Genomic DNA, 19,611 nt, shown 5'->3' on the forward strand with positions numbered 1-19,611 from the left:
AAGTAAGGCTTTTACCCTTTCACCTTTTGAAAGCATTTAAATATATTTTAAAATAACCATTTCCTACATCACTTGTAAATTTTCCTGATATTTCAAGCAACGTTCACAACATTTTTAAAGGTGTCTTTCAGTGTTTGCCAGGATTTCTGTGTTTGTTTCGAAGTACTAAAATGTTTGGATGAAAAAATATGGAGGAATTAAACAGCAATGTAACTTTAAAAACAAGGTAAGGTTAGGTAAACTGAAAACAAAATGGCTCAATTATCATCTTCCACTTGAGCCCCACGTGGTCTGCCCTGGAATGCTCACTGCCCTGCAGGAAGTCTGAGGTGTGCATCCTCTTACAGGTACAGTGATTTGTGGCCTCCTCGGCTCTCATAGCGCTTACTACCCACAGTTCTCCTGTCTGCAGGACCATTCTCAGATTTACAATCTGCCAAGCCAGATGACACCAAAACAGAAGGAACTCTCACTGAATTAAAAATACATTTTACAAATTGTTCAACATTCGGTGGGGCCCAGAGGTGGATGGCCAGCTGTGCTGACTGAGGTGTGTTCCTGCACTGCTAGGCTGTGCTGTGTGGCAGGCTTTCTAGCTGCTGAACGTGGTTTTTATATTTTCCTGTGCCTGCTCTTGTTGTAGATGCTGTTTCTCCCTATGCATCTGCTTTTAGCAGCTCTGCTTCTGCTTCTAATATGTTGCTTTTCCACTAAATTTGGAGATGAACCTTAATTCAGGATTCAGAAAGATATTATCACTAGCAATCTAGGTTCCTAGTAAGAGAGAGGGTTCTGTCAATAACTAAAAGATAATTCAGTGCTCTCATGATCAGCCCACTACTGGGAAATGGAAAAAAAATTACAACATTAAAATGAAATCAGTATTTTATGTTCTCATTGATGAAAAAGTTAAAATAATCTATTTGCCTCATTTAAAACACATCTTGGATCTTCTCTAAACATCACTTAATAAAACTATGATACTGAAGTTAAAGATCACTTTCCATTAAATACGTTAATGCTGCTTTAATAATAGCTTTTCCCCAAATTTCTTAAATAACATTCAAAATTTAGTTCATTAATTTTAATAATAACTTGGTGAGGTAGGAGGATAGTGACAAATCTTTTAAAATGAGTATACTAATCTAGCGAAGTTTCACTCGGCAAAGCTTAAGTGGAGAATGGAGAATATAATCATCTATATCATATTATCATCTGAATATATGTTTGTTTCCTTTAAGTGAAATATTAGTATAGTCAGAATAAAAAGCTGAAAATATTCTGTGTCAGTCAAAGACAAAAACAAACATTTGATTTCACTTACATGTGGAATCTGAAAAAACTAAACAAACAAATGAACAACGTTGAAATAGACACACAGATACAGAGAGCAGACTGATAGTTGCCAGAGGGGCAGGGATCGGTGGACTGGGAGAAAAAGGTTAAGGGATAGAGAAGTGTAGATTTGTAGGTACACAATAGTCATGGGGATGTAAGGTACAGCAGGGCAAAGATAGTCAATAAATTGTGTAAACTCTGTGTGATGCCACTTGGGTAATGGAAATGTCAGGGGGAACACTATGCGAAGTATATGATTGGCCAATCACTATGCTGAAACTAATACAAAATATTATTGAACTGTAATTGAAAAATAAAAAATAAAATAAAAATGATTGATACTTGCTTCAGTTGTGTATCAAATTGTATTTCAAGTCATACTATCAACATACTTGGTTAAAAATTCATAATTTACCTCCTTTCATACATTCTTCAGAAGGGAAAAGAAGTCTGACTTCACTAATATTCATTTAAAGAGTCTTTGTTACCCCAGGAGCTAAGACACAGTACACAAGAGGCATTCTCAATAATGTACTCCATGTTTACTAACAGAGAGCTTAATGGAAGACATACATTCTCCTTCCATTTTGTTTCTCCATTACCTCTTGGTCTATATATTTGCCCGTTCTCTACCATCTATCTTATTAGAATTCAAAGCCCCAAGGGCTTTCCATTGCTTACCAAACCATGCACTGGTTCTTGTCAGATTAGTGGCTCCCTGACCGGCTTTCTGCCTGGGAATGTGTTTAGCAGTATGTTTATGTCTTAGGACACAAAGGACACCAATACAGTACAGCAAACCCACTTGAAAGAGAACTCTAGAAAGTAGATTCAAATGAAAATTCAAACATTTCTAAAAAATTAAATCTATATATTAATCAATAAATAAGAGAGTGGGAAATGCAACGAGCCATTACAAGAATCTGTTAGATGTGCAGTGAATGATTAAGTGTAAAGGGTAAAGCACCAAATGAAGGGTTGGCGAGGAAGAATCTTTAGCACTTTGCACACACCTGAAACCATGAACACCTATAATAAAGATGCAGGAAATTTCAAGATGTAACAGAGAACACGGGTACAGAAAGTATCACTTCATGAAAAGGGATAATGTATCTCCCAATGGATATTTTAAAATATAAAGGCAGAAAGTCAGTGCTGTAAGATACTTACAATTAGGAAAATTACATTTTTCTCGTGAGTCAAATTAACATCTTTGAACTCCCTCTCTTTACTTGTGACTCTCTCTAGAACATTTCAGTACTTATTTAATGTAAAAATAAGTTCCCAGCTGAGAATGTAAACTGTCATCATTCTGCCAGGAACCTAATTTGTTAACAACTCAAGTGGCCACATGACGCTAACTCCAGGACTACCACACCACTGTTCCCTGGGACAGAATCCCACAGACAGCCCCTGTCCTCAGAGCCTCCTGGCCAGAGAACGCATGGTGGCACTTGCTAGCACTTTGAGTGGGATAAATTCAGCTCCAAGGAAGAAAAAGGATATGGTATAGCGGAATCGGAAATCTTTCCAACTAATTAAGGAGCCATGTGGGAGTTGTGCTGGCGGCGTTCTCATTTGTAAAGGAAGGAAGGACGCTTTTGCGAATAATAAAGAAAAGCAAGGGAAACAGTTTGCTGAATGCACATGGATTTGGAACCGAGTCTCCCCCCTAACCATGCTGCCCATGAAAATGAGGTATCAAGCTTTTTTTCATGTAAGACCCTTCAGGTGGATATGATTTTTCAAAGGTCAAGATCAATATGACATCAAAGCCCCTTTATTCTCTGAAGACAAATACTATCAGAGCCTCCAAATAAATAAATCAAATTAGCAGCTCAACTAGCTAAATTTCTTGAAGAAAGGTTGCAAAACAGGTGGTGGCTGCTGCTTTTGTCTTCTTAACAGAATAACAGGATTTTTACAGACCATTGTGGCTGTCACTCCAGATATTTCCTCTTTGCTTTGCCATTACTCTGATAAAATACATTTCTTAAAATTAAAGACTCAATTACATGAGAGCAGCAACCTGCTTCCCCATCCACCTCCCTGAGACAGTGGGTCCATCATGGCCTAAAGACACACACTCCTGACCAACCTAGCAACTAAGAAATCCCTTCATCCCCAATGAAAGACACTTAGATAATAACACACTTACATAATAATACACTTACTTACAGGGAAATCAAGGCCAGAATTCCAGAGGGAAAAGCATATTGAAAATTTAAGTTCTAAAGTGATCTGTGTTTATGCCAAACACATGTATACCTACACCTGCCATCAATTGCTGGAAAAGCTGAGGCAACATGTTTAACATATGCCTCAATAAAATACATAACGTAATTTTTAAAAGATGATGTCATGTATACTCAAGTGACAGCATTCAGAAAAGTGCAAATTATGCCCCCCTCTTCTCATTTCACTAGAATAAGGGCTGGACACCCGTAGTCACTCTTACTCCTCAGAGTCCCATGTGAGTACTATTGTATTCTCAGCATCACGGTACCGAGGATGCCATGCATGGGCTGAAATTCATATCAGCAGAGACACAGATATGGCCACACGATACTCATTCTCCCCTGGACAGATAGAATATACATAACAGATTACTACAGGTTAGAACAAGCAAAGAAGACATCACAGCCTTCCAGAGAGAAGGACAGAACAGAAACACACAGAAACATCATTTCTTCAAGGTGGCCTTTTATCCTTTCTCTCCTTCTGATAGAAGCTGGCCTCATCCAGGACCTGACTCACCTGCTCCTTCTCCCTTGCACATTCCCTTCCTTAATCATCATACCCTCAGGGCAATGAGGTTCTGATCTGCATCAGACAGTCACAGGAACAAAGCCCAGGGTCTGTTGATCTGAGACACAGTTTTAGTCAAACCAGAGACAATATCTAGGTCTCAGTTGTGTTTCAGCTCCAGGCCCAGAAAATCTGGGAAACCAGATGAAGCAACACCAGGCTGACGTAGGACCAGATGCAATGACCAATGACCCCCCTATTGCAGCGCCAGCCAATCAGTAGAAACTGTGACCCTAACTCCCTTAGTCACCATGACTGATGCTCCCCTACCCCCCAATATAATCCATCCCTGAAAGCCTCTGGGAGCCAGGTCTTTGAGCATTAGCACACCTGTGTCTTTAGTCCTCAACTAATAAACTCTTCGTGGCTGCAAAGTTTTGTTCCTATCTAATTGGGCGTTGATGTGTGTAGGCAAATAGAACCCGTTAGTCCAGTAACAAAACCTATGTAAACAGTGAAAGGGGTACGGGCATGTAAGGGGTTAGAAAGAAAAGAGGGGCAGGTCAGAAGCATCTGGTTTGTTGAGAGAACAATTATAATTGTCTGGCTAGGAAATAGACAGTTTAAAAGTTTATTTGGCACCACTCCACGTCCACCCAAATTCTTCCTGAAGGTCTTATTATGGGAGAAACAAGTGTAGTAACCACAATCACTTTATTTGCAATGGCCTGAAGTGTGCTTGATTGCAAACAGGACTTGAGTGGATTGAAAAGGAGAGCAGGGCTTGGTGCCAGCCTTTGTCTCTGGTTATACAAATTTGGAAGATTAGACTGATTTTTAAAAATGATTTATACAGACTAAGAAGTGTATGTGATAATCCTTCATTTACAAGGAAAGATGAAGGATCAATGGCTTGCCAATTTAAACCTCAGAGTGAACGCTGAACACCAGCACATTCTTAATGACGACTATAAAAGGTATTCATTAGTGCTGGCTTCTTTTACATAAAAATATGTTGCTAATGAATATAGAGCAGTGAAAATAATATCAATATTAATTGGTTAGGCATTCATGGCAGATGGTACTGATAACTACAAAATAAGAGGTCCCTCAAAAAGTTAAGCTTAGAATAATGATATGACCCAGAAATTTCACTCCCAGTATGCTTTCCCTCTATTAAGCACTTGTAAGATGCAGAGGTAAAAAGTTAAACAGGGTCAACTATGTGGTGATGGAAGAAGATTTGACTTTGGGTGGTGGGCACACAGTGCAATGGACAGATGAGGTGTCAAAGCATTGTACACCCCAAGCCCATATAATCCTATTAACCCACATCACCCCAATACATTTCATTAAAAACCAAAACTTGATGATTTAAATTATGGCAAACATCATAATAATTTTCTTTGTGAATGTCTACAATTACATCATTGAATGAGCTAGGTTTCCAAATTAGACCTGGTTCATACAGTAGAATTAAACACAGAAATGGTGAGCCCACTTAATAGGCAATATAATGGTAATAAATGCCATCCTGGAATTTGGGGACTCATTTGTATTTGAGAAAATATGTAATGTTGTGGACAAAAAGGAGGTAGGAAAAGAGCATTTTTATGAAAAACAGTATCAACTAAAAAGGAAAAAGAAAGAGCTTAATAGGAACATACACTGTGTTGTAGTTTTATCTTAAATCCCTATTCATTTAGCCCCAATTCCCTTAAGGTACAATTTTCAGTCAAAGCCACAGCTGTATTCAGTCTCTTGTCCATCATTATGGGCTTTGTTCTTTACAATTTAATTGGAGGCTTTATATTAAAATGAACCTCAAAGCAATTCTGATGGTTCAGTTTTTCATTGCTTCAGTAATAAAATACCACTTGTTTTTATAACCATGGGCGGCCATGTAATTACCATCAGGAGAAATAAAGAATCCAGCCTCCCTTTCTCCTATGGTGTGAGTATAGTGTTGAAAACTTTCACAAATGAAACTGAAATGACCTTTGGCTATTTTGTAAGGAATTATAAGTCTAAGCTGTGGCCTCTCATCAGAAGTAGTGTTCTGTTACTTTCAGAAATACTCTTTGGCAAGGTATATATTATATATTCTCAGGTTCAACAGAGCCCCTATAGAGTAAATTATTCCTTCAGTGATGAAATATTCTTATTTATCTCTCAGAGTGTTACTTATGTTTAGTCAGGAATGTAAGAACTGTCTGATGGTCCAATGTCTAGCCTCAGCCAAAACTGTTCAGCACATGAAAAAAAAATCATAGAATAAATAATTGCATATATCTACTTTTACTCTCTTTTGAGCAATTTTGAACGGCAATCATTTTAATTACAGATGGTGTATATGAATGCATGAGAGCAGCTGTTAATATGCATGTTTTAGACTGGAGAGTGTGGTGACTTATCTAGACACAAGGGCAACATATGTTGAGCTAAGCATACGAATTGTAACATGAATTACGATGTTAATACGCAGGGGCACAGAGGGACACAGCCAATGGATGCCTGTTCCCATTTAATCAGCTAACATTTTCTAACATATGCTAGAGAAGGCTTCCTATTATTTTAACTGAGGGAATACCATAGATCACGAACCTTGATAACACCTTAAATCAGCTTCAGACATTTTGAAACATGTAACTATTTTTCCTGTGAGTGCAAATTCAGAGGCCTTTAAATTTCTTTATTTTCTTTCCTTTCCTTTTCTTTTCTTTTAATTATCATTCAAGAGAGTAATTGGAAACAAATGAAAGCTAATAGGACCATCTTGACAAAACCTCAAAATATGGAAACAGATTGTGTTTTCCTGCATTAAGCATTTTATCACATTACACGTTTGATGGAGGAGATGGTTTAGTTATCTTGAATGCTATTAGTTAAGTTTACGAACTAGCTGGTCGGAGATAGTAGAGAGCAAACACATTACCTTCTCTTGATACTGCCGTCTGGAGGAATCCAGAGACTGGATCAGAGCCGTGGCGTGGCCCACGAACATGGCGTAGCAGGTGGCGCCCACGATCATGCTGAGCATGGTGATCCACAGGTCCGACATGCTGACCGGGGCCTGTGCGCCGTACCCAATGCACAGCATGTGGCTCATGGCCTTGAAGAGCGCATAGGAATACTGCTTCCCCCAGGAGTCGTTCTGGAACAGAGGAGAGAGAGAGAACATGGACTGAGCCAGCATTTAAAAACAATATTGTGGTCTGATTATGTGTCATACAATAAATAACAATACCGTATTATTGTGAGCAGAATAATAATACTGTATTATTGAGAGCAGAATAATAATACTGTATTATTGAGAGCAGAATAATAATACTGTATTATTGAGAGCAGAATAAAATGTGAGCATGGTCTTATGCGGAAGTATTCCAGTTACTGAGAGTGGAGACACCTGGCAATGCAGCATTTGCACAGATGTCTCTCCTCATGGCTCATAGACCGACTGATGGTTTTCCAAGCCTGCCTGGCACTATAATCTAGACCAGTGGTCGGCAAACTCATTAGCCACAGAGCCAAATATCAACAGTACAACAATTTAATAAATTTCTTTTGAGAGCCAAACTTTTTTTTAAACTTAAACTATATAGGTAGATACATTGTTATTAACTTAATTGGGGTACTCCTAAGCTGTTCTTTGCTAAAATCTCAAGGGGCCAAAGAGCCACATGTGGCTCCATAGCCGCAAGTTGCCAACCACTGACCTAGACATTGTCCACTGTTCAGACATGCCTGCCTATTCAATTTTAGGTTTGTTGTTTTTAAAACTAAAATCACTTTTGAGACAATGGTGTGGGCATCACATAAAAATGCCAAGGATGAATGCTGATGAGCTCATTTCAAAGTTTCCAGGAAATCTGGCCTTTCTAACATCCTTAATCTCATATTTCTTATATTTCTGAAGCCCATAATCTTATATTTCTTAAATAAAAAAAATAAGCATTCTGAAATACAAGTCTGATAAATGGAAAGATTTCCCTACAAATGTTAGGGTTGATGATGAATCTCGTTGGCATTTTAAAAAATACTAAAATAGATTAAAATAAGAAAATCGTATCTTGGCAAATCTCTGGAGAAAAAAAGAAAGATGACTTCTGAGATTAGTTAGTAGATGCAGTTTATGATGTCACTTCAAAAGTTTATGCTAGCCGAAACCGGTTTGGCTCAGTGGATAGAGCGTCAGCATTCGGACTAAAGGGTCCCAGGTTCAATTCCGTTAAGGGCATGTACCTTGGTTGTGGGCACATCCCCAGTAGGGGATGTGCAAGAGACAACTGATCGATGACTCTCTCTCATTGATGTTTCTAACTATCTCTCTCACTTCCTCTCTGTAAAAAAAAAAAATCAATAAAATATATTTTTAAAAAGTTTATGCCAACCTCAATTCTCCAAAAATAAGCTGTTCAATATAACTTATCTACCCTGTGATAAAATTATTATTTTTTGTTTAATTTGCATCAAATTCTCTAGGCCCAGACTTAATTTATGAAGCCTACTATAAACTGAAACGTTGGACACTTTAGTTCAGAACTCAGAAAAAAAAAAAAAAACCACACCAACATTGTTAAAGATAAAATATATAAATATTTTTCCATTAAAATATATTATTACAGATCTTAATGGGGTAATAGTGACTGATTAGTAACAACATAAATGTACACATTTAAAAATAATATTGTGGTATGATTATATACCATAAATACTGTATTATCATAATACTATATTATTATGATACCTTGATTGGTCACACACTTTTTCTGGTTTATTTTCTGCAAAGTCACTTCCTTGGTATCAAAATTCATTCAAATAGTAATTTTATTTTTAATGAAAAAAATGAAAGTGGCATCAGTTGCTTTTGGCTAACAAGATTACAAATAATTCTTGCTGCTTTTTTTTTAATTTCAAGAAAGATCTTTTTGTTGATGCAACTTTTTATGGAGTTATTAAGAGCATTCTGTAGGCTGCAATAACATTGGGATGAATTTCTGATAAATAATTTTAACATATAAATATTAGTACATTGGAACTTATTCTCATAGAAGAATTTATCTACAAAGACAAAAGACTTCAAACAAGTCAGTTTCATGTATGTATAAATGTGACTTAAAATTAATCCTTGTATGTTAATTATAGTTTAAAATGCCAATTATAAAAAAAATTGTGCTGTGCCAGCATGGTCATGGGTGAACCTGAGGGGTGGTGGTGAAGGATTAGGAAAGACAGACAAGAGCATAAAGCTGAGGCTAGGTGGGATGCTGCCCTCTGATTAGAGAGACAGTGCCATGGCCTTCAAGTCAAGTCTTTATTTTATATTATAGCCAGATTCCATGAGGCAAAGTAAGGACATGATCAAGATATTTATAATGTTCTTCTGGGTTTGGAACCTACTCAATTACATGCACCTGATCAAGCTTTGTTTACTTGCTGCATTTCCTGCAGCAGCCCATATCACTTAGCCACATGGGACCACAGTTTGGGTCCATAAGGTCAAGCTTACAACTATAGCCTTTGGCTATACTTGTGCTGGGACTTGCATGTGGCTTTGTGACGAGAGGATTGTGCCCTCTCATTAGACTGAGGCTTGAACCTGTCCAAACACTGTAGCCATTTTTCACAAATAATAGAGATGTACTCCTTCACCAGTTTTCCCCAAAGGTTACATCTATAACATAGGGTCACAGTCAGGAAATTAACATGGATACAATCCAGAGATCTCATCCACATTTTAATAATTTACATGTAGTCATATGTGTGAGTATTTAGTGTTATGCAGTTTTATTGTCTGTGTAGGTCTGTGTCTTAATCAACACAGTCAAGGTACTTAACACCTGCATTCCTTCTACTGCCTTTATACTGAATTTGATGTAAATGTCTAAATGGTATTTTATGATAATATTTTCTCTAACATTTCTGGTAACTTGTTGAGGTCATGCAGGAAACCAAAAGTAACTTTATGATTTGTATACAATCCAAAATTCCTGTTTATATATTATTTTCCCTTGTTTTCAATTATAAGAAAGAGTTTAAATTAAAAAAAATTATCTTCCTTGTTAATAATTAGCTCATTTACAGCTTCACATGAAAATAGTGTTATGTTCCATCAAATGTGATGATCTTTGAATTTAATCTGTATTTCTAGGCTGGTGGATATGTGCTTTGCAATGTTGCAGCTGTTTTCAAAAGTGGGCATTATAAATAACAAAGAATTCTAATAACTCCCACAAATACTTTATTGCAATGTCCATGAGTATTCTCTATTTTGTAGTAATTTATTGGCAGAGTTTATTGCCTGAGCTCTGAGGACACTGCCCTGGAACCTAGGCAGAAGATTTAATATTTATGTGGAGACTGCAGGAACAGGCTCCTGGGAGTGACAGGCAGCTGGCCTCCCAGCCTGGGTTCTCTCCCTGTCCGCCACGGGGGAGCTCCTCCTATTGCGTTGGTGGCCACTGCTGCTGCTGCAGCTGCCATTGCCACTGCTAGCTTGTGAGCTCTGCTTTGGTGACACTGGGCACACCACATCCCAGACTGCTGAGGCATGCCTGTGTGAGCCTGCTGCTTGGCCAACTGCTGGCTCTGCCCTGCCTCCTGTGCCTGCAGGCCCTGCCCTGTGTGTGCCCAGCTGCCCCCCTCAGCCTCTACTCATCATACCCATGCCTCAGTGTCCCGGGGGACTGCACTTGAAAAACATAAAATCAAAAATAAAACAATTAAGAATTTCAAGATAGCAGCAGCAGATCATTAAAGCAAACACAGGGTCCTGCTGACAGTGACTTGAGCAACTACAAGGTCACACCCCACCCACCGCCCAGGAAGCCATTCCTGCCTCAGTCAACTCTTACATGAGCAGAGATGTTTAAAGTTATTTAAAAAATATTAACTATATGTAGGCATTTTGTTCATATTGCAATGGGGTTTTCCAAAATCAAATTTATAGGATATAAAAATTGAACATGACTTTGGGGGTGATGGGCACAAAATGCAATATACAGATCATGTATTGGTCAATCTTATTAACCAAATGTCACTACAATACATTTAATAAAACAAATAATGATGACTTGTCTAATATGTAGCATGCATTCATCACCAAGTGTGCCCTCGTGTGTTAACATATTAGATTTCCCGAGCTCATGCTTCTCATTTTTCCATGTATCTTTCTTTACTCTCCGGAGGGTTCCAAAAAAGCTTGTCAATTAGAAACCCAATAAACAAACTGATAAGTAACAAAAATGTCTTGATGGCCATTTGGAAACAACCAAAGTGTCCTTTGATAGATAACTGGGCAAAGAAGATGTGGTACATACAATGGCATACTACACAGCTAGAAGGAAAGATGAAATCCTGCCATTTGCGACAACATAGATAGATCTTGAGAATATCATACTCAGTGAAATAAGTCAGAAAATATTAACAAACATATGGTTTCACTCATATAAAACTGAAAGCAACAAATGAATAAACAATAAAGCAAATCAACAAAAACTTGTGGACACTAACAATAGCATGGTGATTACCAGAGGGAAGGGAAGTGGAGAATAGTAAAATATAAAGGGGTCAACTCTATAATGATGGAATGTTTCATTTTGGGGGTGAGCGCTTAATGCAATATACAGATGATGTACCATAGAATTATACACTTGAAAATTACATAATCTTACTAACCAGTGTCATCCCAATAAATTCAATTTAAATAATTGAACATTATAAGGTTTAAAAACTCAACCTTATAAACTTTGGACTTGCATGAAGATGCTGACAAAGATAACAAATCCCATTTGGCTGAAAGAGTTAAGTTTCATAAAATAAAATTCACTGTTATTTAATTCTAAAATGAGGTCAAGCTGCCATTTATCTGTCTGTCTGTCCATCTATCTATTTATCTATCCATCCTTCTACTTACTACATGTCCATATATCTACCTGAAGAGTTTCTCATAGATCAGCCAGTTTAAATTATAGAGAAGATATGTAAGAAATAAGGAATATACTAGGAAACAGAGTGGAAGCCAGAATCAGAGGGGTGAGAATATTTTTCAAGGCAAACAGGAGCTGCTGAAAATTTTTCAGCCAGAAGGATATCAACTGAACTTACTTCAGGAAGATGGATCAGGAAGAATTGTTGAGCAGTGGTTCTCCACTGAGGATAAATTTGTGGAGACAAGGTTGCTACGGTTACCAGTTGTCTGCAGAAGATTCTGTGGTTTGAACCTAGGTGCTCTGGCTCTAAAGACTACTAACCACTGCATGATATGGCTCTTGGTTTTATAAACTTACCATACTGATAATTACAAGAAAAATATTAAGGCTGAGAAATTAACTGCTCAGCCCAAATCTCACATTTAAATTCTCATTTAATATAGTAAATTAAAATAAAGCAAAGAGGAAACCAAAGGATGGATAACTAGGATCTGAGAGGGTTTTATGAAAATTCAGGGACATTTCTATATATACATTTTATTTCCTGGCTGTTCTGTTTTCATTTTTTAAAGCTTACTCTATCCTATTTTAGTCCACATCAATAATAATAAAGATACCCATGAAAAAACACACCTGGTGTCAAAACAAGACAGAGGAAAATCATTTGAGGGGGGGAAAAAATGAAAAAGAATCCCACGTCAAATTTATAGAAAATATCCCTTTATTAACTTTTGGTCAAGAATATGTTTGTATATTTTCAGAAAACAACTCCAAGACCATCTGGAATCCTGAAACAAAGAAGAATAGACAGAAGTGCTCCAGCCATGAAGACAGAAGAGAAACAATTCAGAGATGGAAGATGCTGACGACTCCTCGCCGCACCAGCAGACAGTTGCTGCGTGTTACTGAAGGATGCCCAGGACCAAACCAGAGACGGTCGGACCTGCATCACCACCATTTGTCCACCAACCAGATTTGAAATAGCATGGCTGACATGTACACATAAGGAGCTATTTTGGACTCAAAAGAACTGTTGGCCCAGAAAGGAACTCACTACAGACTGATTCATTTGCCTCTCAGCATCATCATTATGGCTTGTCTCAGTTTAGGTTCTTACAAGGACTTAGAGCTCATTTCTTAGAGCTCATGATCTCACACATCTAGAGGAAATAATAAATAACATAAACTGATGAACATAAACTAACCCAGAGAAAGAGAAACAGCGATCAGACTCTCAAACCTCAGAGGGAAAGTAGGGGAGGGTAGGGGTAAGAGGAAGAGATCAACCAAAGGACTTGTGTGCATGCATATGGGCTTAACCAGTGGCTATGGACAACAGGGGGGCGAGTGCATATATAGGAAGGGATTTGGGATGGGAATGGGGGGATGAGGACAATTATGTGATACCATAATCAATAAAAAATAAATAAATAAAAAATAAGTGAAAAAAATAATAACAACACACATGGGAGTCTATATACTCAAAGTGATTATGATATCATCTAAATGTTACCCACTTACATACAACTTGGATCCCATTAAAAATAAATAATAAATTACCTGTGAATCCTGATTTAATTAGGGTTTATCTTGTTTTTAATTTTAGGTAAGGCTTTACTAACAAATTGTTCCTTATAGATCCATTTCTTATTATTCTAAAGTGTTCACTCATTTAATTCATTAGGCATCATTGAAATTAATTACTTTTTGAGGAAGACATCGTAAGCCAAATTAACAGTAACATACCTAGGTAAATTTGATTATTCCATCTGAGAACTTTCAGGTAGAAAAAGGTATATTTTGAGCTTTCTCAAGGTTTAACTTAAAATACTTTCTAGGCATCTGTTTTGACACCTTGTTTGTATTATTATTGCATTTGAGTGAAGGTGATGGTCTTTGGCAAAAAAAGAAAAGAAAAGAACAACAATAAAAGAAAACATTTATTCTAGAGTATCCTTAGATCTTTACCATAAAAACGAAACTTCTCCAGTTTATCATCTTTCACTTGAACTGAATATTTTGTTAATTTAGTAGCCAACATATTTTACTATTGAATACTGAATTAATTCTTCTTTAATAAGAATGAATAGAAAGCAAATGCAAGTATAAATATGTTAAGTAGCTAAAATCTTAGCACAATCTAACAATAGAACTTAGAGGCTCAGCATCTATGCATCAACTGCTGACTCTGAAAGGATCAGACAGATACACAGTAGTTGAAGTAGAAACCCAGGGAGAGAATGAGCCCTGCAGAGCTATGTTACCAACTTTGAATCACTGTTCAATTTATTTCTTCAATCATTGAATAAATTTATCACCAATGTCAATTACAGCAATACCAATCAGATAAAAGTTACATTAAGAAGCTCTCCAGAAAAGGAACAGAGCAGAGCAGAATCTGTCTGAAAACACAGAAAGTATAGCATAACAGGTTGCCAATCTCAAAGAGTTCACATTCATTAAATATTCAATGACTATCCTATATAATAAAAGGCTAATATGCAAATCCACCAAACAGCCAAACGACCAATTGCTATGACATGCACTGACCACCAGGGGGTAGATGTTCAATGCAAGAGCTGCCCCCTGGTGGTCAGTGCACTCCCACAGAAGGAGCTCTGCTCAGCCAGAAGTCTGGCTCATGGCTTGCTTGTGCAGCGATGGTGGTGGGAGCCTCTCCAGCCTTGTCACAGCAGCAGCGCTAAGGAGCTCTCAGGGGATATTCAACTGCCAGCGTAGGCCTGCTCCCCACCAGGAGTCAGACATATCCGAGGGGTCCTGGACTGCAAGAGTGCACACGCTGGGCTGAGGGATCTCCCCCCCGCCCAAGTCTGTATATAAAAGAACAGTGAGAATAGGAACAGCTGGTTTCTATAAATTTCACAGTGCTAAAGTATGACAACCATGAATATAGACTTTGGGAGCAAGAGATTTATACTGATTAGTGATTGAAAGAGAATTACTACTGTTTTTAAGCATTAACTTGAGATTTGTTTGTTCTTTGAAATATATGCCCTAGAATTATTAGATTCATATATTAATTATGAACAGAAATATTTAAGAAACACCTCTGATAATATTTGTTTCTTAGCTGAACAAAACATTATTTGTGATTTTTTTTATTTTTTATTACAGATCATTTTAAGTTGTAATGTCAATGGAAAGAAAAGTAGAGGTCGTCTCAATGAGGCCATGTTAAATTGAGTTATTCAGTAGGAATATTATTCAGTATAAGCATTTCTTCATTAGAAATATATATGGCATTCCCATAGGATAGTGCTGTGCAAAGCAAGCATTAACTCCAAAGTGTGCAGGAAGAAAGAGAGCCTACCAGTATTTCACTATCTTGGATTTCACAATCTGTCAAACTTGTTACATATGAGTACTATATTTAAAAATCTATTAGTAAGTACTGAATTATTTCCGTCAATTCACAAGCTCTTTTATTCTTGGACTGTATGTGTGTGTGTGTGTGTGTGTATATATATATATATATATATATATATATATATATATATATATTCTTGATATCAATATCTCCGAATAATTTAAATACCACGATTTCTATGTTGCCCAGCCAGTGTGGCTCAGAGTTAGGTGTAGACCTATGAACTAGGAGGTTCTGGTTCAATTCCAGGTCAATGTGTGCAGGAGGCAGCCAATCAATAATTTTCTCACATCAATGATGTTTCTATCTCACTTTCCCTCTCCTTTTCTCTCTGAAGTCAATAAAAATATATTAAAATGTTAATAAAATTTATTTAAAATAATAATTGCATGCTTTTATTTTTCAGTTGAAGAAATTTATTTTTCTTTATTTGTAGTGTTATGACCTGCTTGCAAGCATTTGTACCCATGGCACCAATCCCTTTTCACCACAGGAGGGTTCACACAGTTTCTAGGGGTAAAATGCAAAGTTGGTGCATAACTAAACTTCTGTTGCCATATAAAGAATGATGTCTGCCCTGGTTGTTAGAGCTTAGTGTAGACTTGTTTTCTGGTCAATTAATCCCTCAAGTTCTAAGTGTACTCTTTCTTGCTTCAATAATGATGATCAAACACAAAATTTGCATTAAGTAGATTTGTAAATTAAAATTTAATGATGCTTGAGATAATGGATATTTTCCCTATATTTCTCTTAATGTTAGTGTATTACTTTAGAATAAAATTGAAATAATCAGTATTTTTTTTAATTTGGCATATATTTTAACCCATATGTTTATACTGAGCGCCAATTAATGCTTATTATAGAAAGGCCCCAAATCAGACACAATTTTAAGATTTTTAAGTTAATTTTTCAATTACAATGAGCATTTAAGCAAAATATTTTCATTTGTTATCTCTTTTCTTGTTTGTACAAGTATATATAAGCACACATACTTTAAATATTTTTGCACATATAAATATTATAAACATATCTATAAAAGCCGAAGCAACCAAATGACCAGAATGACAGGTCACTATAATGGCTCAGTGGATAGAGCATTGGCCTGCAGGCTGAAAAGTCCCAGTCCCAGGTTCCATTTCTGTCACACTCTGACCACCAGGGAGCAGATGCTCAACGCAGGAGTCTGGTGAAACCATCTCCATTCTGAAGTGAGAGTACAAGTTAATTATTACAATATTTCTGGGTAAAATTATGCAAACAGCCTCTCTATTGCTCTCTGTATTGCTCAACACTTGCATAGAATTTTCTATTTCAGACAAATGTACTCTTATTAGATCAGTGGCTAATTAAACATATATAACATCCCAGTAAGCCAGTGATTTTCAACCTTTTTTCACCTGCTGGCACACACAAAATAACTGCTAATATTCTGTGTCACACCAAAAAATTATACAAAGGTGTAATATTGATTCATTCACACTGATGGCTATTGTGATCATTGCTGTCATTTTTTTATTTGACAATTTAAGGGAAAAAAGGTCAGTGCCCCTGACTCAACAGTCAGGTATTGCATGTTTAAAAAATTCTTGCAGCACACCAGTTAAAATTCTTGGTGCCTTCAGCTAAAGTTGTTTCAATCAATAGTTTACCAGGAAAAATAATTGTGTTACATTAGAAAATACTTTTCCAATTCTTCTTCTTATTCAGAGTGAAGAAATAAATACACAAATGAGTAACGGTACATATTACTTAACTTTAGAGTCTTGACCTTGCATTGAAGACAAGCAAATCAAGCCTTCAATACACCATGCTAGAACATGGTGTATTGATTATGCAATCTAACAAGATAAGCCTAGGAAATCCTCCACCGTGTAAGGATGTGTAAGACGCAGAAAGTATTGAGCACTTACATAGTTATTTTTAGAAACCTACCCTCCAACTTAGAGCTCTTATCCTATGATGTACAATACACTCATTGTATTAGTGGTATGGGTTCTGTGTCAAAGGTACTGCTCTGATCAAATATTTTTGTTTTGTTCTAGATTCACATAAGCCTTATATACATAGAAGTTTATAATGTGTGGACTCCACAATCTCTGGTACAACTTCAAAGAAAGTTAAAATACCATAAAGTGAGGCAAGACACAACACCTTGATCAGTAGACTCAAACCTAATACTGTTTTTATTAGTACAGTTACTTAGAAAGGTTAAATCCCCAGGGTCTCAGTTGTCTCTGAGAAATCAATTCTCCGCTCACATTACATTGGAGTGTATGTATGTATGAGAGAGAGAGAAAGAGAGAGAGAGAGAGAGAGAGAGAGAGAGAGAGAGAGAGAGAGAGAGAGAGAGAGAGATTGCTTTTTAAGACTCAGACTATCTTCTTTCAACCATATTCTTGAATTCAAATATAGACTGATTTGGATATTCGTAAGCAAGGAACTATAACACAGAAAAAAATAATTCAAAACAACTTTTTTTTTCTTATTTTCTCTCTCTCTTTTTCTCCTTTCTTCTAGCTCTTTTACAAAATATATTTTTATTGGCCTTACCTGCTTTGGCTCAGTGGATAGAGCATTGGCCTGCAGGCTGAAAAGTCCCAGTCCCAGGTTCCATTTCTGTCAAGGACACATACCTTGGTTGCAGGCTTGATCCCAGACCCTGCTCAGTGTGCATGTGGGAGTCAATTAATTGATATGTCTCTCTCACATTGATGTTTCTCTCTCTCTCTTTCTTTCTCTCTCTCTCTCTCTCTCTCTCTCTCTCTCTCTCTCTCTCTCCTCTTTCTCTCAAAATCAATAGAAAAAAAAATCCTTGGGTGAGGATTAAAAAACAAAACAAAAACACAACCACCCAAACAAATAAATATATTTTGATTGATTTCAGAGAGGAAGGGAGATAGAGAGAAAGATAGAGACATAAATTATGAGAAAGAATTATTGATGGGCTGCCTCCTGCAAGTCCCCAACTGGGGATTGAGCCTGCAACTTGGGCAAGTGCCCTGAGTGGGAATTGAACAGTTAACTCCTGCTTCATAGATTGATGCTCAACCACTGAGTCACATGAACCAGGCATCTTCCAGCTTCTAATTCTATCACCTTACAAGAAGATTGAAACAATGGTGATTGAGATATAATTTCCAATTCTGATAAGCTCCTTTCAATTCATTAAAATTAAAACAAAAATACACGGGTAATTGTCCCATATTCAACTATGACATTGCCACGGAAAGAAAATATTAATACGAAAGTGGTTTCTTTTAAATCCTATCCTGAGGATATGCTTCCATCATTGATGGTTGCCTCCACCGTGACCAGGGATCAAACACACAACTTGTGTATGTGCCCTGACTAAGAATCAAACCTGAAACCCTATACATATGTAATACCTTAATCAATAAAACAAATTTAAAAAATGGAATACAACAACAAAACAAGATTGAAACCTTGCAGTTTACAGGACAACACTCCAACCAACTGAGCCCCCAGCCAGGGTAAAGCTTGTTTCCTTTGAACTGTAGTGGATTCAATTTGAAATCATGCTGATGAGGATATTCTATAAATTCTTTAATGCATAGAAAAGAAAACTAAGGTTATTGTACTTTTAGAAGAGAAGCGTTTTGTTTTCTTTCCACTCTATTTCTGCATGATAAAAGATGTCATAATAAAAAGGCAAATGCTACCAGAAAAGGAGTGTCCCTTAGTCCTTTGGTAGAATTCATTTTTGTGCCCATTTCTAATACCACCTACTGCCAACCCCTCCTGCAGCTCTGACCACTGGGTATGAGGCATGACGATTGGTGTTTTCTGAGGGGAGCTGACACTGCTTGCTGCAAGTCCTGTGGAAGACCGACCTATCCCATCAGAGGCAGAATGCCAGGTTTGCAGCACACATCCACACAGGCTCTACACATGTCTTCCTTCACCTCATGAGACATGGAAGGGAATGACACGATGGCCTACTAGCAAAGCCAGAGGATGCCTTAACAACTAGCAGCATGCATCTGTCATCCATAGGGACAGTTCAGAAATAAGAAGTAAACTTTTCAAAGCTTACTGGTTTCTCTTGTGCACCACCTCCATGACTTATGCCAGATTTCCCAAAGCTGGTTCTAAAATACTCCAATTATGCCCTCACGTGCCTTTAAACACGAGTGACATAGGTTAACAAATCATCTTTATGTACTTGGATATGGGTGTATGTGTATG

At 37.1% G+C, this 19,611-nt stretch overlaps 1 protein-coding gene across 1 annotated transcript in view; it reads right to left on the reverse strand.

Annotated features, from left to right (window-relative positions):
- The window catches only part of HCN1 (hyperpolarization activated cyclic nucleotide gated potassium channel 1), a 272,628-nt gene that overhangs the window by 60,552 nt on the left and 192,465 nt on the right, over nt 1–19,611 (reverse strand). The window contains exon 4 of the mRNA XM_036410483.2: nt 7,022–7,240. Coding sequence (XP_036266376.1) covers nt 7,022–7,240 — 219 coding nt within the window. The remainder of the gene's footprint in view (nt 1–7,021; nt 7,241–19,611) is intronic.

The sequence above is a fragment of the Pipistrellus kuhlii genome, unplaced genomic scaffold, assembly GCF_014108245.1.
Source record: "Pipistrellus kuhlii isolate mPipKuh1 unplaced genomic scaffold, mPipKuh1.p scaffold_m20_p_4, whole genome shotgun sequence".
In the NCBI taxonomy this organism is placed as follows: Eukaryota; Metazoa; Chordata; class Mammalia; order Chiroptera; family Vespertilionidae; genus Pipistrellus; species Pipistrellus kuhlii.